Below are 23,020 nucleotides of genomic sequence, written 5' to 3'. Positions count from 1 at the left end.
ACAATTAATATATTCATATATATACCGGTTGGTATTTTCAAGTACATGTAATTCCCATTTGAACCAGTTCTTAGCCAGAAATCATTCCCAAAGTTTTACTTTATTTTCTACCGGTCAAACCGGTTATTGGTACCAGAAATAGAGAAATAAATTGCTGGGTGATGCAAGTCAAAAAGAGAAAGGTATTTTGGAAGAAAAGGATTTTTGTTCAAGAAAGACAACATTGCAATTCAGGGGGGACTTATTACATTGCAGATAAATCTATTGTAAAGCACTTGACACTATGTGATAAGTTATGAACATTTGTATTTCAGCCAAGATCAGATGCAACATGATAAAAATACATAAATAACTCCAAAGCACGAATTGTAAAACTAGGTGTGAAAGCCTGTTTTTTTAATGTAAACTGGATGTGATAGTTATTTTAGCTATTATGCACCGAGTTAGGGGCAGTAAATATATAAACATCGGGAGAAAAGCAACTACAAGAAGTATTCTACTTTAGGCATCACCACGCTAGTTTTAGACGAAAAGTGGGAGTGAACGGCCTTTTAAAATAGATGTCATGAACAGTTTTTTCATACACTAGTTGAATTGAAACTACCGGTATGTCCTTTGACCTGATAGGTCAAGCTGGTTATTAACCAATCAGAATATGATTTTGAATCTGATGACCAAAACAGCATTTTTTTTAAAATTTTCAATGATATACTACTGAGCATTGAAGATGTATTTAATATTTTTTATGTTGATTGTTGTTGTCAAATCTGAGTTTACTCATCCACACTGGTCACAATGCATATTCTTGAATTATTGTCAGGGACTACAAAAAACCCAAATTGTACTCTGATTCAGGTGTCAGGAAAAGATTGAAATGCTCTAAAAGTGACGCCTAAATTAGAAAATTTACAATAATCATAGATCCACTATAGCTAAAATAACAAAAACATTCAGTTTGATCAAAGGGAATGCACTTTCCATTAACACACAATGATACCTTTTCTTTGAATATGCCCAACACTTTTTTAACAGAATATACAGTAAAATCACTGCAAAGAGACCAAGGAATACCAAGCGAGTATTCTTCCATATTGGGAGAGAGTACAACTTGCCACATCTTGAGCAATGGTGGCAGAAGTGACTTCAACATCTGCAGCAGTACAGTAATTATTAGCTGGTTTCTATATGAATGTACTTAAAAAGGTTGGAATTCTGTGGGGCAATCTCAGTTTATAGAAAATGAAAAGTTACTTTGCATATAATCTTGTCCATGCTCTCGCTGAAAGAGAAGAGGAAGAACATATTAGTTCAGTAAAACAGTGTCTATTGATGTACATTGTTGGTAAACAAATGTAAACAAATGACAAGTCAGTCTTAATATCTCTGCTGTCTTTGCGGATTGGGTAAAAACATTACATATCCCGTCATGATATAGTAAGCAATCAAAAGAAAGCTTAGAAACAACTCCTGTGTGCTAAGTATTGGAGGCATATTTAAAATGAATTCAAAATTTACGATTAGCCTAAAAAATAAGAAGCTTGGAAACTAATATTGCTAATATTGGTCTAATATTTGAGATCGCAGTATTGAAGTTTATACATAGTAATAAACTAAACTAAATATGCATGGGGATTTTAACGTAAAATGTGTGAAACAAAGTAAAAACAATCCAAAGTCTCACACATTCATCTTTGAGAAACTGAGAATGAAAGGTATTCCCCAGCTTGTAGCAAGAACAACTCAATTTTATTTCCTGAATACTGTGGAATACTTTATTTTCGCTGGAATTAATTTTCGCTGCAAAAGCTTTTTGGGCGTTTTGTGTGGAATTTATTTTCACTGATTTTTGAATCAGTTTAATGTGAAATATAGGAAAAGAAATATATTCGCTGGATTAATTTTCACGGAATCATCCCTTCAGCGAAAATAGCGAAAAATAAATTCCAAGCAAAAATAAAGTATTCTACAGTAGCTTTACACAAGACAATGTTGATGGTTTCATACTCACCTGTTTCAATTGCTTGGGCTTCGTTAACTTTCCACTGTTCCGCAACATCATTGGCTAGTGGATCATCCGGGTTAGGCGCACTCAATAGCGCTTGAATTGAAAGTAACACTGTACGTATTTGTAAAGCTGGACTCCATTTATCTACCAAGAAATAGAAAAAAGAACATCTTTATTAATCATTTGCTAACACAACAGGCTTTCAGCATGAGACGTGTTATAGTAATGTGACATCAATATTACATATCTAGCACTGAAAACAAAAGCATTGGGGAAACAACCTGTCACGTTTCTTTGAGGTCACTAACGGAGTTCGTCCACGGCCCTGTTCAACCTTTATATGTAGATGACTTAGGCTGTGAATTAAATAAGCTTGGATGTGGTTGTCAGGTTGGTGCTAAAACTGTAAATAATTTAAGCTATGCAGACGACATGTGCCTCATTGCGCCCTCTATCAAAGGTTTGCGCAAACTTATGCATACATGTGAGCTATATGCTAACGATCATGATATTATTTATAACACTAAGAAAACAAAGTGTATGTATTTTCCAAGTCGTCATAAACTGAGTAATATACCACCGGTTTATCTATGTAGTCATAAATTAGAATTTGTTGAATTGTTTAACTACCTCGGTCACAAAATTACTTGCGATCTTAAAGACAATATTGACATTGATCACCAGAGATGTTTGTTTTGTGTTCATGCTAATCTTTTGTTGCGAAAATTTATGAACTGTAGCACTGAGGTTAAGCAATTGCTTTTCAAAACTTATTGTTCTAGTTTTTATTGCTGTCAATTATGGTGTTGTTTTCGAAAGTCTACGCTTAATGCCACGAGGGTTTCCTATAACAATGCTTTCAGGAAATTTTTTGGATATCCACATGATTGTAGTGTCAGTACAATGTGTGTTGTTAATAAAGTACAAACATTCCCTTGTCTTAATAGAAAGCTAGTATCTTTATTTACTGAACGCGTTTATACATCTACAGATGGCATTGTCTCTGTAATATATAGTAGTGACATACGTTGGAACTCACAGTTGGCGTGGTACTGGAATAATTTGATTTTTTGATTTTGTAGCAAAAACCTAATGTCTGTTTTTTTTATTATAAACAGTAACTCTATTTCATTTTCTCTTTTTGTTCTGTAATTTACTTTATATGGACTCTGTCTGAAATAAATAATAATAATAATAATAATTGTGTAAAAAGTCATATTTTCACTTTATTTGCACTTTGCTCAAAAACTTGCTCAGCCAATTTGGAAATTTTTTTTTAGAGACCTCTATGATCTTGTTTACCATAAACTCATTTAGAAGCAGTGAAAAGTAGACTTTCTGCTCAATTCACTAGCTGCACCTGAATTTTCACCTGAAAAAAAACACTGAGCAAGTTTTTTGGGATCTCTCCTAACTTCATAATACATTGGCATGTACATAATTTTCCTGAATTATACAAGACCTAAAGAAGTATGCAGTGGAAACAACTTACCCTTTAATATATCTAGACAAATCCTTCCCAATTTATCAATATTTGGATGATATATTTTGGTCATAAACCTTACTTTAGGCGCTGACATTGGATATTCTTCTGGGAGAAATAGCTCTAGTTTAAACGTACCACCTTCAAAGGGAGACTACCAAAAAAAAAAAAAAAACAGAAATACACAGTAACACAAATATCCTTTTTAATTTAAAATTGACATTACAGCACATGATTTGTGTTCCATGCATTTATAATAATACTGTAAGTGCATTTAGTGTGATTTACCTCTTCTGGTCCTGCTACAACTACATGGAAATATCGTGCATTGTTTTCATCAGGGACAGCACTAATTCCAGGCACAGGTTCTTGCATCAGACGTTGCGTTTCCTTAAAAATAACAATAAGACAGTATATACACATTTAGATAATAAATAATTATAAATGACATTCCCAGTCAACAATTTAGTGTCTTATCAATTTTCACTGAGGAAAATCTCATTAAAATCTGAAAACCAACATTTATTTTTAACATTTAACAGAATTAGAAGGAAGCCAAACTTGAGATTCCCTATAGATATTATGTGTGAAATATCTCATGCCCTGTGACATGACTTCTATTGGTAAAAATGCATATCATACTAAACATCATACAGACAATTCAAATATTTAGGCCAGTACCAGTGTTCGCTCCAGAATTGATGCTAAAGGACGTGGACATCGCGCAGCACGTTTAAATTTCATGTAAATAATGCATTTTCATGTGTTGTGTACATCACTATGGGTCCCATATCGAACAGGATGCGGCTCAACGACCACCGCCCTTTAGGCATCAAGACTAAATTGCAAGAAAATGCATCTAATTTGCATAATTAATAATCATGTCCATGTAACTATGTAATTATTATTGCGGATGAAATTGAGAGCGTCCATCTAATTGAAACTCAAGATGTTTCCTATATTTTATACAGATGTCACTAATATTCATGTATCAAGTGAACTAAATGAAGTTAGAAAATAGAACAGCAAAAAAAATTCAAAGGAAAAAAAAAATACAATATGCAATTGAATTTTTAATAGACTGCTTCTTAACGTTAAATGCTTATACAAATATATTTGCAATGATTAGTAAAATATTTATGCCCATGGAGGTAACTCGTTTATCATTTTGGCTTCAGAATTTTGTGCCAATGACAGCAAATATTATTTTGTTAACTTACCTACCGGGTAAATATTATTAAGTTCACACGGTTAGTTAATAACATTTTTTGGTTTTCGATAAAGATTTCTCATTAATTTATATCATAACAGTAATTACACACTGTAACATAGCCAGTTGACAGCATTGAGATGGAAGGGCTATTCACCGCTGCTGTTGCGATCATCAGAATTTGACTTTTCAGTGTCAAACTACACGAAATAGATCTCCCTGTTCATTACAAATCAAAAGGTAAGATTCCCCCAAACATCACAGAAATATTGTGTACTCGAAGGCACATCTTAGTTACCTCAATCAGAAATATTGTGTACTCGAAGGCACATCTTAGTTACCTCAATCAGAAATATTGTGTACTCAAAGGCACATCTTAGTTACCTCAATCAGAAATATTGTGTACTCGAAAGCACATCTTAGTTACCTCAATCAGAAATATTGTGTACTCGAAGGCACATCTTAGTTACCTCAATCAGAAATATTGTGTACTCGAAGGCACATCTTAGTTACCTCAATCAGAAATATTGTGTACTCGAAGGCACATCTTAGTTACCTCAATCAGAAATATTGTGTACTCGAAGGCACATCTTAGTTACCTCAATCAGAAATATTGTGTACTCGAAGGCACATCTTAGTTACCTCAATCAGAAATATTGTGTACTCGAAGGCACATCTTAGTTACCTCAATCAGAAATATTGTGTACTCGAAGGCACATCTTAGTTACCTCAATCAGAAATATTGTGTACTCGAAGGCACATCTTAGTTACCTCAATCAGAAATATTGTGTACTCGAAGGCACATCTTAGTTACCTCAATCAGAAATATTGTGTACTCGAAGGCACATCTTAGTTACCTCAATCAGAAGTATTGTGTACTCGAAGGCACATCTTAGTTACCTCAATCAGAAATATTGTGTACTCGAAGGCACATCTTAGTTACCTCAATCAGAAATATTGTGTACTCGAAGGCACATCTTAGTTACCTCAATCAGAAATATTGTGTACTCGAAGGCACATCTTAGTTACCTCAATCAGAAATATTGTGTACTCGAAGGCACATCTTAGTTACCTCAATCAGAAATATTGTGTACTCGAAGGCACATCTTAGTTACCTCAATCAGAAATATTATGTACTCGAAGGCACATCTTAGTTACCTCAATCAGAAAATTTTGCACCAAGCCTAGTTTCTGTCGCATAATTGCATTGTGTGACCAGAGATGGTGCTCTTCGGCACCGTAAAATCTGTTATTAGAAGCCGCATCCCTAATAGAAGTCACACCCATTCTTTTTGAGCAATTGAGAACCCAAAAATCACCATTTCTCATTTGTGTAAATGCTCTAATAGAAATCGCATCCCCTCTGTTGCATTGTACCATTTTAATAAAAGCCGCAGCTTCTAATACAGATTACAGAATTCTAGGAGTCAGGGGTTCACCTTACTTATATCACGCTTTTTGTCTGGAGCAATTATAGAGACTGTACAATACTTTATTTTTGCTATTTTTGCTGAAGGGCTCACTACAGTATTTGGTTTTTGTCGCATTAATTTTTCAGACCCATGGTCACCAGGACCCTGAGAGGTTTGGTGCCTATCAATATATAGATTAATATCAAAACAACAACAGTATAAATCTGCATTGCATCTTTAACAAAGTGACAGTAGAAAGTCAATATCCACCAGTCACTGTATTAAATTATGCATATCGGTGTAAGAATTAATTGACAATGAAAGTTTTCATTCTGGCCCCCCTGGACATTCACCTGAAAGTATTTTGGAAACAGAAATACGAGATGTCATAATCAATAAGACACACGAACACGACAAAAAAACTCTAACATGATTTTTTACCATTTTATCACTCGCATTAGTATTTCTGTAAATTTGTTTTGTGTCTAGCAATATTTGTTTTCAGTAAAATTTGTATGTATTTGATTTGTTTGTTATATTTATTTCTAATTCCACCATTTCACATTTCAAAGTGAAAATACAGACCCCTATGTGATACAAGCTTTGCAAATATACAAGGACACAATCACAGCATCAAAATGAATATTAACCAGTTCTTTCACAGACTCACTCACATACTTCGCAGCATTTCTAGAAATGTGTGTCTGTGGTTTGTGATTTCTCAATTTACACGACTTTTTTTCAATTTTGGGAGATCTTCATCTTCTATCACACCACATGCAAAGCTTCATCTCATAAATCCTTTGTATTAATTGGCCATATACAATCGGCACAACAAACCTGTTTCCTTCTTGTTTACAAATATTTATAAATTTTGCAATTCAAACTAAAACGAGAGGTTTCTATTAGCCGATCGAGTAACGTAATGTTATCAAATGGTGTTGATGTGCACTGTGCTCATTGATCGGCTAGTTGCATCAAACTTCGATTGAAATTTATAAATATTTATATAGATGAAGGAAACAGGTTAGCTGTGCTTAAAGTATAATATGGCTAATATGTTTGAAGAGAAAGTCTACATATACTTAAATCATTGATGCAAAAAATGAAAAAGTAAAGATACGTGAATTTTATATATTAAATATGGGGCATATGCAATTTGGGGATTCGGAAAAAAAATCCCAAAAAATCAAGAAAGCAAGCATGCATCAGAGACTTGCGTTGGGACCGTAGTACGTAGGCTTCTAATATAGAAAACAAGAGATCCCGGCACCAAAACCAACCCGGCACCACAATGTACGAGAGAACCCGGCACCAATTTGAACGGACACGCATTTGTGTTGGATTTATGTCGATTTAACAAACATTTTTATTTTATTTGCAGATATACACATACTTTTAACCGGCTACTCGTACCTGTTTTTTTGGTTGTCGATTTTACGAAAATGTAGATTGTCGATTTCGTGAACGTTTGTCGGTTGCACTACCATGGAGGAACCTCTGTGCACGTATACCGATACTTAGTAAATGTATTTATTATAGTTCTTGATTCAAATACGAAACAACAAGTATATGAATCACGAGATGTTTAAACCATATTTCGTGGATGATTTTGAACGTACTTTGCATTGAGGGACTTATACAGTAAGATTAGGTTCATTCACTGAAGTGCCGGGATCGTTTTGGTGCCGGGATCGTTTTGGTGTCGGGTTGGTTTTGGTGCCGGGTTCTCTCGTATTCCTAATATATGACATCACCGGCATGAACAAATGACGAGTCATGCACAATACTAGGCAGCGTTGTACAAGATCCACGGGTAGCAACAAAATTACCCGTAAGTAAGATGAACTTATATCGTACAAATTTCCAAAAATTTTACTTAAGTCGATGTACACATGCGTATACAACAAAACGCAGTACAAGACGGTATCCGGATTTGAAGACCGGCGACTGCTTTTTAGACGAACATGGAAGTTCACCCAACCTCTCGTTTACTTTTGATGAAGTGCCACCCACTAGGGACAATAATCGGCAAAGAACACATGCAAATGTTATATTCGCTACTCACTTTTACGATCCTACGTGGCAAACCCGCCATAGTATGTCACTTTCTTAGCGAATTTGATGTGCAAAGTTGACGTCGAAAGCCAAGAATCTTTAGAAAATGGCCGACAACGATGTACGCATGCGCACGCCAATATTACTAGAGAATTGTGGGTAACCGGAAAGTTTCGAGAAGGCAGTGGCTAATAAACTTATTATTTTAAACATGATGAATACTAATGCGTATTGCATAATCGTATTCTTTTTTAGATATGGACTCAAGAGAAAGGTTCAATAATGATGTACTTCATACAGTGAATGTATTTCATTAACAGTTATATATTTTAAGTTACGAAACATGGAATTTGTTAAGGACTGTTTAAATACTAATTAACTCAACATCTTAAAATACATTAATTGCTGTTTTAGGAAAGAATGGTCCCACATTTCTCAATTTATCAGATTTATGTCAATTTGGCATGTTAGTATTGCGAAGACATGTGATAGTCCGTCAATATTAATCATTTGCTTGATTCCGGGGAAAAGCGCCCCCTATCGGTGTGTTGAATTATTTCCCAGAATGTACGCCGCAAAAGGAAGAAGTTATTAATACATTTTTCAATGTGTAATTTTATCATAACAACAACTTGGTACATTTCTCTATATGAATATCTATATATGAGATTTTTTTCAATTTTATCACAAAATAATAAGCCTTGCTTCAAAAAATAAAATAGTGAAAGCGGCTAAATTTTAATTAAATTAGTCAGTTACTAGTTTCACATTGAGAAATTGACAAAACAGAAAATTTTAATGAGAAAAAAACATCATGTGTCACCACTGTAGGTAAATAATCACTGTCATCAAGTTTGTCGAATTTGAGTAGTTGTACCATGTTTTGACAAAAAACAGCCCATGAATCTCTGAGAAAAAAAGGATCAGGCAGACGGACGGACAGACGAACTGAAACAAATTCATTACCCCACGGACTGTCAGGGGATAATACGGTAATTTTGGTTCAAGTCATTAGCGTGAATATTTTTTGACTCCCGTGTGCAAAGAACACAATGGTAGTTTGGGTGTCTGTGTGTGCGTTTTTGCTGGCAACCGTGACGTTATGACGACTTTCATTTAACTATACACCAACTGACGACAGACCTACCAAGTCACGACACTCACTATTTTCATAATTAACATTAATATTTAATCGAATTTAAATCAAGTTTGCGTAGCTTAGGGTTAGTACAAGTTTATAGTTATACCTTCCCCCGTTACTAAACCTAAGCTTCGCAAAAAATGTCTATGTTAAGAAGTCACAGGATTTTCAACCTCTATTTAACTAAACATGAATTAAAACGCAATTCTATGTTGAATTTTATTGTAATTATATGCCCTATATGGAGTCGCGTTTTAATCCAAACATAACGCAACTATATTAAAAGTTAATTCAACTGTATTAAAAGTTAATCCTATGTCACAAAGGTGGTAAGACGTGTATGTGTGTGTTCGTCTGTTCCACTGATACTTCAAGAGCCATACGTTGGTTTTTGATAAAACTTGATGCATAGATGCTCTGGGACAATGCGCAGACTTGATTAGGTTTTGAGTTAAATCCATAGATAATAATTACCTAATTTGCATGATAATTTGCTAATTTTTATTTAAAGAACCACTGGATTTTTATGAAACTTGGTACATAGATGTTCTGGAACAGTGCACAGACCTGATTAGTTTTGGGTAACAGATCTTGCATATTAATTATTTGTATAACGATTAATCAATTTTCGGCTTTTCCACTGATGTCTCAAGTACTAATCATTACATTTCAATTAAACTTGGTACATTTATGGTCTGTGACATTGAGCAGATATTGTTAGTTTTACATTAAAATATTTGCATATTAATTACCTTATTTGCATAATATTTTGTTAGGTTTTCATCTTTTCCATCAATATCTCAAGTACTTATCTTATTACAATGAATCTTGGTACATAAATACTCTTTATACAACGCAACAATGTAATTAATTTTGGGTTTATTTACATCGAATAATAATTACCAACTTTGCATAATAATTAACTTTGTGACATTCCATCAATTTTTTAAAAGAATTAACCATCACATTATAATGAAACTTGGTAATATGTGCCGTGGAACAATACACAGACCTCATTAGTTTTTAGTTGAAATCTATGCATAATAATTGCTAAATTTGCATAATAATTACGCATTGTTTTCAATTTGCACAATTTGTGTAATCATCACATTATATTGAAATTCGGTTCATGGATGCTTTGGGGTAATCCACAGATGTGACTAGTTTAATAATAAAAAACATGCATATTGATTATTTATGCAATTATCTATTGATGTGAAAATCAAATGTATTTTCTGTATTAAGTATAGTAAACTCCAATAATGGGGATCACATTGTTTTCATGTTATTCATAGCAAACAAATATTAGTTGCAAGCTTCTTGTTTGCAAGGCTAATTAATTTGTAATATGTCTCCAGTACTATCGGTACACAAGTCATGTCAACATCCACCACCTTAATAAATGAAGCCCCTATATGCATTGTGCTAACCCCCATAGTGCACTGTGGTAACTCCCATGGTGTATTGTGGTAACTCCCATGGTGTATTGTGGTGACTTCTGTGGTGTATTGTGGTAACTCCCACAGTGCATCGTGGTGCTCCCATGGTGCAATGTGGTGACTCCTGTGGTGTATTGTGGTGACTCCTGTGGTGTATTGTGGTGACTCCTGTGGTGTATTGTGATAACTCCCACAGTGCATCGTGGTGCTCCCATGGTGCAATGTGGTGACTCCTGTGGTGTATTGTGGTAACTCCCACAGTGCATCGTGGTGCTCCCATAGTGCACTGTGGTGACTCCTGTGGTGTATTGTGGTAACTCCCACAGTGCATCGTGGTGCTCCCATGGTGCATTGTGGTGACTCCTGTGGTGTATTGTGGTAACTTCTATAGTGCATCGTGGTACTCTTGTGGTGCATTGTGGTGACTCCTGTGGTGTATTGTGGCAACTTCTATAGTGCATCGTAGTACTCTCATGGTGCATTGTGGTGACTTCTGTGGTGTATTGTGGTAACTTCTATAGTGCATCGTGGTACTCTTGTGGTGCATTGTGGTGACTCCTGTGGTGTATTGTGGTAACTTCTATAGTGCATCGTGGTACTCTCGTGGTGCATTGTGGTGACTCCTGTCGTGTATTGTGGTAACTTTTATAGTGCATCATGGTACTCTCATGGTGCATTGTGGTGACTTCTGTGGTGTATTGTGGCAACTTCTATAGTGCATCGTAGTACTCTCATGGTGCATTGTGGTGACTCCTGTGGTGTATTGTGGTAACTCCCACAGTGCATCGTGGTGCTCCCATGGTGCATTGTGGTGACTTCTGTGGTGTATTGTGGTAACTCCCACAGTGCATCGTGGTAGTCTCGTGGTGCATTGTGGTGACTCCTGTGGTGTATTGTGGCAACTTCTATAGTGCATCGTGGTATTCTCATGGTGCATTGTGGTGACTCCTGTGGTGTATTGTGATAACTCCCACAGTGCATCGTGGTGCTCCCATGGTGCATTGTGATGACTTCTGTGGTGTATTGTGGTAACTTTTATAGTGCATCGTGGTGCTCCCATGGTGCGTTGTGGTGACTCCTGTGGTGTATTGTGGTAACTTCTATAGTGCATCGTGGTGCTCCCATGGTGCGTTGTGGTGACTCCTGTGGTGTGTTGTGGTGACTCCTGTGGTGTATTGTGGTGACTCCTGTGGTGTATTGTGGTAACTCCCATAGTGCATCGTGGTGCTTCCATAGTGCACTGTGGTGACTCCTGTGGTGTATTGTGGTAACTCCCATAGTGCATCGTGGTGCTCCCATGGTGCATTGTGGTGACTTCTGTGGTGTATTGTGGTAACTCCCATAGTGCATCGTGGTACTCTCATGGTGCATTGTGGTGACTTCTGTGGTGTATTTTGGTAACTTCTATAGTGCATCGTGGTACTCTCGTGGTGAATTGTGGTGACTCCTGTCGTGTATTGTGGTAACTTTTATAGTGCATCATGGTACTCTCGTGGTGCATTGTAGTGACTTCTGTGGTGTATTGTGGCAACTTCTATAGTGCATCGTGGTACTCTCATGGTGCATTGTGGTGACTCCTGTGGTGTATTGTGATAACTCCCATAGTGCATCGTGGTACTCCCATGGTGCATTGTGGTGACTTCTGTGGTGTATTGTGGTAACTCCCATAGTGCATCGTGGTACTCCCATGGTGCATTGTGGTGACTCCTGTGGTGTATTGTGGTAACTCCCTCAGTGCATCGTGGTGCTCCCATGGTGCATTGTGGTGAATCCTGTGGTGTATTGTGGTAACTCCAATAGTGCATCGTGGTACTCTCATGGTGCATTGTGGTGACTTCTGTGGTGTATTGTGGTGACTTCCATAGTGCATCGTGGTGCTCCCATGGTGCATTGTGGTGACTCCTGTGGTGTATTGTGGTAACTCCCTCAGTGCATCGTGGTGCTCCCATGGTGCACTGTGGTGACTCCTGTGGTGTATTGTGGTAACTCCCACAGTGCATCGTGGTACTCTCATGGTGCATTGTGGTAACTCTTGTGGTGTATTGTGGTAACTCCCACAGTGCATCGTGGTGCTTCCATGGTGCATTGTGGTGACTTCTGTGGTGTATTGTGGTAACTTCTATAGTGCGTCGTGGTGCTCCCATGGTGCATTGTGGTGACTCCTGTGGTGTATTGTGGTAACTCCCACAGTGCATTGTGGTGCTCCCTGGTGCTTTGTGGTGACTCCTGTGGTGTATTGTGGTAACTCCCATAGTGCATCGTGGTGCTCCCATGGTGCTTTGTGGTGACTCCTGTGGTGTATTGTGGTAACTCCCATAGTGCATTGTGGTACTCTCATGGTGCATTGTGGTGACTTCTGTGGTGTATTGTGGTAACTCCCATAGTGCATCGTGGTACTCTCATGGTGCATTGTGGTGACTCCTGTGGTGTATTGTGGTGACTCCTGTGGTGTATTGTGGTGACCTTACGAAAAAGTTCTATAAAACTTCTATAGACTTGTATAGACTTCTGTAGAAATCTTATAGAATCTGAATAGACTTGACTTTTCTGTAGAATTTGTATAGATTTTCTTTATAGCATTTCTATAGACATTTTAAAGATTCTTTATAGGTCTTTTATAAACTGATTGTATGTACATTAATTCTAATGAGGGGAGATTTCTTATATAATTTTTCATGTTTAAGTCAATATAGTGTATTATTAAAGTCTTATTTCTGATTAGTAGAATCTGTATAAAATTTCTAAAGAATTTCTGAAGAGCAGATCAACTCTGTTTACACAATGAGATTTCATTATTAAATTGTATTCATCTCATTCTCGCTTGTAAACTCAAATCAGGAATGGAAAAATGGTTATAAGAGATGTTTTTCATTCCTACAATTTATAAAAAAAATATCTATCAAAAATCTATATGATTCTTTTAAAACTTCTATAAAACCTAATAATGTATGTTATAAGCCCTAAAATAAAAGCAGAGCCAGCAATTATTGTAATTTCCACTAATGTGTAGTGTTAAACTGAGATGGTCAGGACATGACATACTTGTAATTTGTTTTATTATTAACTTTCATTCATATTGCTTTCTAGGTAAATATTTTATAAAAAAAACTATACGATTCTTATAAAACTTCTATAAGACCTAATATTGTTTGTCAAAAGCCCTAAAATAAATGCAAAGCCTGCAATTATTGTAATTTCCACTAATGTGTAGTGTTAAACTGAGATGGTCAGGACATGACATACTTGTAATTTGTTTTATTATTAACTTTCATTCATATTGCTTTCTAGGTAAATATTTTATAAAAAAAACTATATGATTCTTATAAAACTTCTATAAGACCTAATATTGTTTGTCAAAAGCCCTAAAATAAAAGCAGAGCCAGCAATTATTGTAATTTCCACTAATGAGTAGTGCTAAACTGAGATGGTCAGGACATGACATACTTGTAATTTGTTTTATTATTAACTTTCATTCATATTGCTTTCTAGGTAAATATTTTATAAAAAAAAACTATATGATTCTTATAAAACTTCTATGAAACCTAATATTGTTTGTCAAAAGCCCAAAATTAATAGAATGAGCCAGCAATTATTGTAATTTCCACTAATGAGTAGTGCTAAACTGAGGTGGTCAGGACATGACATACATGTAATTGTTTTACTATTAATTTTCATTCATATCGTTTTCTAGGTAAATATTTTATTAAAAAAAACTATATGATTCTTATAAAACTTCTATAAAACCTTATATTGTTTGTCAAAAGCCCAAAAATAAATGCAAAGACAGCAATTATTGTAATTTCCACTAATGAGTAGTGCTAAACTGAGGTGGTCAGGACATGACATACATGTAATTGTTTTACTATTAATTTTCATTCATATTGTTTTCTAGGTAAATATTTTATGAAAAAACTATACAATTCTTATAAAACTTCTATAAAACCTAATATTGTTTGTCAAAAGCCCAAAAATAAATGCAAAGCCAGCAATTATTGTAATTTCCACTAATGAGTAGTGCTAAACTGAGGTGGTCAGGACATGACATACATGTAATTGTTTTACTATTAATTTTCATTTATATTGTTTTCTAGGTAAATATTTTATAAAAAAACTATACGATTCTTATAAAACTTCTATAAAACCTAATATTGTTTGTCAAAAGCCCAAAAATAAATGCAAAGCCAGCAATTATTGTAATTTCCACTAATGTGTAGTGTTAAACTGAGGTGGTCAGGACATGACATACATGTAATTTGTTTTATTATTAACTTTCATTCATATTGGTTTCTAGGTAAATATTTTATAAAAAAACTATACGATTCTTATAAAACTTCTATGAAACCTAAAACTGTATGTCATAAGCCCTAAAATATTAGCAGAGCCAGCATTTATTGTAATTTCCACTAATATGAAGTGCTCAACTGAGGTTGTCAGATCATGCGTTTTAAAATTTGTTTTCATTCCTACAATCTGTCAATCTACCCACCACCCCCCACTACTGAAGCGCCCTCAATTTTCATTCCTGACCATACTGGGGTTCCCATAATGCAATGCACTTTTCAAAATGGCCGACTGTTGCTTAGTTGCTGTTGATTGTTCTCAGTTCAAATGTTTGAAGCATGTGTGCACCTTGCATTTATGCTGAGGGCAGGCACTCAGTGAAATGGCAGAGTACACATGGATACAAAATCAATGCACATTTATTTGGTGTCTGGAAGGAGTTGCGATCATAATCCAGACAGTTTTCTGGGATCTCCCCAGCTAGACAAGTTTGACAAAGATTCAAGACAAAGGAGATAATGATGTCTGAGCATTATGGAGCCTGTAGATCGGTAAGTGGTTCAAATGTAATTGTTTTCCTGCCATGTAAATTCAAGTTTCATTTGAGAACAATATAAATGAAGATGACACACCATATTATAATTTTTTTCTTTCTTTCATTTTGTTCCTTTGTTTACTAGTTTTAAATATGGCGCCATGCATAAATTATGCAAATGAGGATTGTAAAGTAAACATTACAATGACTGAGCATGTATCTGAGTCTGGTCCTTGACAACTCTGTATTCTTAATTTGATTTTCAAAAATGATGATTTATGAATAGAGTGTCACATTGTGTAATTTGAAACTTCTGAAGTTTATTTCTAATGAATATGAGCTTATACATGGATAACATTTTCTTTAGATCTAGAATTAATTGTTTTTGCATCTCGGATGTAAGTTAAAAATGTGTGTACAACTTCTTTAGATTTTGTGTAAGTAAAACCAAAATTAAAAAGAAATTCAACTTTCATGAAAAAACAATAAAAATTTAATTTAAAAAATAAATGCATACGCACAATCATTATTGAATTAATGCTAAAGAATTTGACTGATACAACACCCATACAAAAATTTGCTTCATGGTTATTGAAGCCCATTCAAGGATACAAAATCATGACGAAAATGAATAGGTAAACTCTGTTTAACAATTAGCTGATATCGTGCTGAAAAGTGTTAAATACTGTAGAATACTTTATTTTCGCTGAAGGGATGATTCCGTGAAAATAAAATCTAGCGAATATACTTTTTTCCTATATTTCACATTAAACTCATCAAAAATCAGTGAAAATAAATTCCAAGCAAAACACCCAAAAAGCCTTTTCAGTGAAAATTATTTCCAGCAAAAATAAAGTATTCCGCAGTACTTTTTCAATTTATCTTCAATTTATCAAAAATTCCTGGATATGTTTAACCCTCACCATTCGGAATGGTTAACAACCAGTTTGACTTATCAGGTCAAATAATGCGTACAATTTCAGGTCAGCTGATGCATAAAATAAACATGGTGGGTTTTATTTTACATTGAGTTTGTGTGTGCAGCGATCATGAACATTTGCTGCTAGAATGAAAATAAATTTTACTTGTACCGGTACATGTACTTCATGACAAACCAACAAACTGATATTTTATATGCTTTTATGATTACGACTGAGTAATAATCAACAATTGCAACAAAACAATTAAGTTTCACCTGTGAAATGCATTTACTAACCCAAATTAAAACCAGTGCATATTATTACATTAAATTAATTAATTAAGTTTCACCTGTGAAATGGCATGATCATTTGCTCCTAATGTACATGTAGTACATTCTTATTTAAGTTGTTTTTACTTATATTTACTAACCCAAATTTAAAACCAGTGCATATTATTACATTAAAATCAGAGTATTTTTTTGTATTTCTTTGAAATGGGTACATGCCATTTTAATGAATTTGAATTTAGGTAAATTAGCGAATTCTTGAAATTGTGGTTTATTTAAATTAGCTAAAATAACATGCTTTAAAGTATTTTAGAACCAGTTGAAGGTCTTAATTTTATTCTCATTAGACGTCTAAAATATAATACCGACTGCAATATTCTTGATATCTGCAACCCCTGTCATGACAATTGTATTCCAAATAATTTGGTACTGGTACTAGTATATAGGATTTAAGGTTGTGTTCACCTTGAACCTAATCAAGTTTGCTATTTTGAAAACAAAACTAAATATTCCATAGCACAAGAATGATAAAACACTACTGCATCATAATGACATCAGTTGTATTTAGCATCATACTGTATATGCAAGTAGAATGCTGCTATAACAATGTGTACATTTATTAATTTAGTTATTTTGTTTTGTTTCATTACAGACTGTAGTATCAACAGTTCTTCAAGTCCAAAGAGTATGATGCAGTTGTAAACATAAGAAAGAAAAGCTTTTTATTCTATTATCGCAATTTCTAGCAAAAAACTATTATATTTATGCAGTTCCTACCATTTACACCTACTTAACTACATTGATATAAGTGTAATTTATTGACAATATTTATTTATTGCAATTTTGTTTGAGTCTGTATGAAACTTCAGAGGAATTATTTAATATATGACATAAAACATATATTGTGCTTGTTATGTTTTTCAAGATTGGATGTGAATTATGCATGTAAATGCTACAGCATTTAACTTTGATAGACATTGTATATAATTTCTATAGAGATTTATAGAATGTCTATAGGAGTTTTGTAGAATGTTTATAGGAGTTTTATAGGATGTCTATAGAAGTTTTATAGAATGTCTATAGGAGTTTTATAGAATGTCTATAGAAGTTTTATAGAATGTTTATAGGAGTTTTATAGAATGTTTATAGGATGTCTATAGGAGTTTTATAGGATGTCTATAGAAGTTTTATAGAATGTGTATAGGAGTTTTATAGAATGTGTATAGGAGTTTTATAGAATGTTTATAGGATGTCTATAGGAGTTTTATAGGATGTCTATAGGAGTTTTATAGAAGTTTTATAGGATGTCTATAGGAGTTTTATAGGATGTCTATACAAGTTTTATAAAATGTGTATAGGAGTTTTATAGAATGCCTATATAAGTTTTATAGAATGCCTATAGAAGTTTTATAGGATGTCTATAGAAGTTTTTATAGAATGTCTATAGAAGTTTTTATAGAATGTCTATAGAAGTTTTATAGAATGTTTATAGGATGTCTATAGGAGTTTTATAGGATGTCTATAGGAGTTTTATAGGGTAGGGTGTCTATAGGAGTTTTATAGAAGTTTTATAGAATGTCTATAGGAGTTTTATAGAATTTTCTAAAAAAATTTTATAGAACAACAGGCGAAAATGCTATAAAACTTTTATAAACTTTCTATAGAAATTCTTCGAAAAACTTCTATAAAAATCAATAGAAAAATGTTGATAGAAATCTATAGAAAGTCTATCAAAAGTTTTATAGACTTTCTATAGAACATTTTCGTAAGGGCTAGCTCCTGTGGTGTATTGTGGTAACTCCCATAGTGCATCGTGGTACTCTCATGGTGCATTGTGGTGACTTCTGTGGTGCATTGTGGTAACTTCTATAGTGCATCGGGGTGCTCCCATGGTGCATTGTGGTGAATCCTGTGGTGTATTGTGGTAACTCCAATAGTGCATCGTGGTGCTCCCATGGTGCATTGTGGTGACTCCTGTGGTGTATTGTGGTGAATCCTGTGGTAACTCCCACAGTGCATCGTGGTGCTCCCATGGTGCATTGTGGTGACTCCTGTGGTGTATTGTGGTGAATCCTGTGGTAACTCCCACAGTGCATCGTGGTGCTCCCATGGTTCACTGTGGTAACTCCTGTAGTGCATCGTGGTAACTCCCATGGTGCATTGGGTTAACTATTATGTTTGTTCTCCTGCTCGATACTGCAGCTACTACACAATGCATACTCAAGAAAGACACTTGGGACTCTGATGTGCTCTAGGATCAACAAGACACATCATGCACATTAATATCCATGCAGTCTGCCAAATGGGGAAGAATCGATACAAAATATTCTGCAAATATTTTGAACAAACCAAAACCTGCATCACCACCAGTATTCAATGCTGAAATCTGATTTAACGAACTCCAAGCAGCTGTTTCATTTGAAAATTGCACCAAATGCATTATGCCCTTTTGAAGTGCTGTTCAAAGGTGGTTTGAAGCTCATGGTGTCACTTTTATATGGACTTAGGTCAATTAATGATGGTGTTTTATGTGTTGACTATACACAGCTATGCCATCATACTGCGAGAACTTGTACAGCTATGTGCAAAAACCAATAAGAGGATTTGTCATTAGATTACTTTCTCATGTGAACTTCAGTGTGCCAAGATTGTTTGACGGTGAAATGAATGCCCCAGTTTAATCAGTTGTCTGATCCAAGGCACCGGCTTCCTGCACAAATAAATCGAAAGCTGTGTCAATCATGGGTAAAGAAAGTTGGTTGTAAGTCTGGTAAGTCAAATTCTGTTAATGAAAGAGCAATCTTACAAATGCAAGTATGCCAAATCATGTAATAATGGATATTGTGTTCTCATTTCTGTCCAACTGATCAAGCAAATGTTCCATTTTTAGAGAAGGTTTGGCACCCTGATAGAGCAGGACATCTTCGAGCTTATTTACAGAAATGGTCTGGCAACTGTCCAATATGGAGGGGGGGGGCAACAGGGGTAGCTGGTACAGGTTCACAGGAAATATTACAAGAAAAAAAGACGTTTTTACAGTTTACAGTGAAAATTGAATTTTTCAGTGAATTGTGTTATCTAGTCGTTTTATAGTTTCGAAAAAGTAATTTCTCTGGATTATTCATTACGACTTTTTTTATTTGGATGTAAATTTTTGTTCGCACCGAGAAAAATGACACATTTTCACAGTGTACGAAAAAAATATTTGATTGATTCACGTTGAACATCTAGCCTGTGATTACAGAATTACGGAATTTACTTTTGCAATTTAAGTTGTACGAACCAAAAAATATTGCAATTACGTTGAACGAAAATAACCCTTGCTCCCCTCAATATGGAACAGCGTATGTGTCGCCTCACAGAGCCACAAGTCTTGATTCTGTAACAGTCGATTATGCCATCACTCCATCAGCATTATACTGGACTGGGGTGCCACCAAGCACCCAAAACGCTCCTTTGACATAATGTTCTGCTCTTAGGTATCCACTACAGGAACAAAGCCATTTAAAAGCTTATTACTACTGACACACAAATTGAGATGAAGCCTTAATCTTTTACACCAGAAAACTGAATACATGTTGACCTATACACATGAATCAGTGAGGGTTGATCACAGACAAATTCCCTCTATCTGCCATCCGTGAGAATGAAAGTATATTACAGACCATTAACTTGGAATCTGCATGGTATAGGCACTGGTAATTCTGTCAGAGGCTGCAGCCTTCAGAGACAAGTGCACAATCTTCTTGTACATAACCAACCATGGTTCTATGCTCATCTGTTACTCGTACCGAAAATATCAGACAAACGAGTGATAGACATTATGTTTAGCTAGAATCGTTCAAGATAGTTACGCTTCATTTCTTATGACATTCTAATAAATGACAAGTGTGCACAAAGGGGGGGATCTGTTATAATTATTCGGACGAAGCTTTGCATGCAAGTACATTTCAACAGGACAGACTTTTCTCTGTGACAATGAGACAGTTGTCAAAAGGATCCTCATGTTGCCCACATATCATGAGCTTGGTCAATAATGTTCTTTGCTGTATCACAGGGCAACTTTCACATCATGCTTGCACACGCCAAGGGTGAACCACAATCCATCCAACTAAACACTCAGGTAGATATATGTCATGCCACTAACGCACACAAATTTGCCGTGATACAACTATTTGAGCTAATTCACTGGCGCATCATTGACAAGACAAAAAATTGTATGGCCACCACTAATCGACCATTTTGTGTTAAATTTATGAAGTGATGTGGCAAGTTAGAAGAAAATCCAACAACACATGCTGAACTATAAAGGTCAACAGTCAGTCATCATTGGTTGGATGACAAAATTATTGTATATGCATATGTATGCCATGATGTAATGTCTAGGTATAAAGTTTGAAGTGAATTGCTCGAAGTATGTACGTTGAAAATGTTCTAAGGTGGAATTTACAATTTTCTGTCAGTGACATTTTTAGAAACACCAAGTTTTAGCTAAACAGAAACAAAAAGAAACTATTATCTGTTTTTTACGTGATGTTGTTAAATGATTCTATGGAGTCTGCAGCAGTATATATCAACATGCTGTAAATTCATACATCAGTGGCCTAGATGCCCCACCCACCAGGTCATGTTATGACAATTTCCCGATCTTGAATTTATATTCAGAGATCAAACATATAGTACCCCAGACCATTCGTCCCGGTGTTATCGCTATCGCCACACGAGACTCCAGCTTGTCTCCTATACAATTTTCCTTCCGCCCACTTAATTTTAATATTCATATGACCTTTGCACTGACATCGATAGCCAATCGCATTCGACCGCGGACGTCACTCTAAATAAACAACTGAATAAATTAATATACCATATTTGGAAGATAGCGGGTAAATTCAACGTTGTTGGTGTGTTCCTTCGGGTTCCGAAGTCGCACGAAACGAGTTCATGTGCCGTTATCTTTCGCAAGTAAAACAGGTCGATATGTATTAAACATGGCATTTGTTTTCTTGTTTTAACCCCCTTATTACGCAAGCTTCCGTCGAAGTGGTGTTTTTTTCGACGATTTGTGGCATGTTGCAAAACGAACGAAACATTGCGGCATTCTTAGCGGTGGATAAGGGATCGACTATGTCGTCACATTTATGTCTCGTTTGAAAGAGAATAAACAACCGCTCAGAAAAATATGTTGCTAATATTTAAGTGCGGTGCCTTGAAATCGCCTGCCCGACGTCCAAATTTCAAAAGGATGTTCGATTTGCAATGACGACCGTTCATATGTACTAGGCGACGTTACTAATTACTACTAGGGTCGGTGTTTGCATTAAGAATTATAGAACAAAAGATCAGCAAAGCGGTGCTTTTGTCGGCGATTTTGTCAAAGGGAATATTGATAAAATGTTGCAAAACAGAATCGCGAGTTGGGTGAAAAATTGCGCCGGCGGCATTCTCAGCGATGGCGACACCCGAGAAACACCGTGTCACGGTGCATTCGTGCATCAGTACACCGAAGAAATACATACATATTGTTGCGGACGACTATTGTAGACTGTGTTCGTGTAATCTTCGAGTTTGTGGACAGTTAAAGTCGTGTGTGAATTTATTCAAGCCAGGAAAAGCAGGAGGGATAACTTATGGAAATCGTCTTTCCAATTTGATCCAGTGCGACGTTGTGAAAGGAGCGACTCTGTCGTCTCATCTATGTCTAGTTTGTAAGAGAAAGATTGATAGCGCAGAAAAATCCGCCAATAATGTAAAACAGTGGCGTGAAATTGTCAGTCATTCTAATATCTCCCAACCTGTGAACGAAAGGGTTAAGCGTGCTGCCTTGAAATCGCCTGCCAAAACTAAAATGGCGCGTGTCACGTGATTTTGTTTACTAAAGATAGCGTGGGCGTTTGATTGACACTCAACTCATTAGTATTCCACCAATCACAGCTACATCTACTTACTGGATGTGCGCAGTCAAATTGTATAGGAGACAAGCTGGAGTCTCGTGTGGCGATAGCGATAACACCGGGACGAATGGTCTGGGGTAAACATATAGATGTATTTTGGATATTTGATGGTCTCAATTTGCACAAATCTTGGGAAATATGCAAGAGGTGTTCAAATTTCAATGATATTCAGCAAGCTTAAGCATTCGCAGTTGTTTTTAACTTGTGTTCCAACGCACATGGATTCACATTGTTCTTGAATCATGATTTCACACACATTTGCAGTCATGTACTTGTTATTTGTGAAGTGCGCCCTCAC

General features: G+C 35.5%; 1 protein-coding gene and 1 long non-coding RNA gene across 2 annotated transcripts; one reads left to right on the top strand and one right to left on the bottom strand.

Annotated features, from left to right (window-relative positions):
* Positions 1–1,068: 1,068 nt before the first annotated feature.
* Positions 1,069–8,297, bottom strand: LOC100374221 (ubiquitin-conjugating enzyme E2 N). Its single transcript, XM_002733091.4, has 5 exons — positions 8,179–8,297; positions 3,777–3,878; positions 3,498–3,642; positions 2,009–2,149; positions 1,069–1,279 (listed from the first exon to the last, which is right to left on the bottom strand). Exons 1-5 carry the CDS (start codon positions 8,206–8,208, stop codon positions 1,248–1,250), a joined length of 450 nt encoding a protein of 149 aa, XP_002733137.1. The 5' UTR covers positions 8,209–8,297; the 3' UTR covers positions 1,069–1,247.
* Positions 8,298–15,317: 7,020 nt separating this feature from the next.
* Positions 15,318–17,671, top strand: LOC146747515 (uncharacterized). Its single transcript, XR_014928860.1, has 2 exons — positions 15,318–15,580; positions 17,424–17,671. It is a non-coding gene; the product is annotated as an uncharacterized LOC146747515 (long non-coding RNA).
* Positions 17,672–23,020: the final 5,349 nt, after the last annotated feature.

Source organism: Saccoglossus kowalevskii, chromosome 3 (assembly GCF_978046115.1).
Source record: "Saccoglossus kowalevskii chromosome 3, keSacKowa6.1, whole genome shotgun sequence".
NCBI classification, from domain to species: domain Eukaryota; kingdom Metazoa; phylum Hemichordata; class Enteropneusta; family Harrimaniidae; genus Saccoglossus; species Saccoglossus kowalevskii.
The sequence above is the reverse complement of the archived record's forward strand: the minus strand, read 5'-3'. Positions and strand labels throughout refer to the sequence as shown.

What these genes read in the sequence shown, in the direction of transcription:
- LOC100374221 (XM_002733091.4), bottom strand. Translation starts at nt 8,208, where the DNA reads ATGGCGGGTTTGCCACGTAGGATCGTAAAA. An exon ending in TGCCACGTAGGATCGTAAAA is followed by an intron (nt 3,879 to 8,178) that starts GTGAGTAGCGAA and finishes GTTATTTTTAAG; the next exon opens with GAAACGCAACGTCTGATGCA. An exon ending in TTGTAGCAGGACCAGAAGAG is followed by an intron (nt 3,643 to 3,776) that starts GTAAATCACACT and finishes TTTTTTTGGTAG; the next exon opens with TCTCCCTTTGAAGGTGGTAC.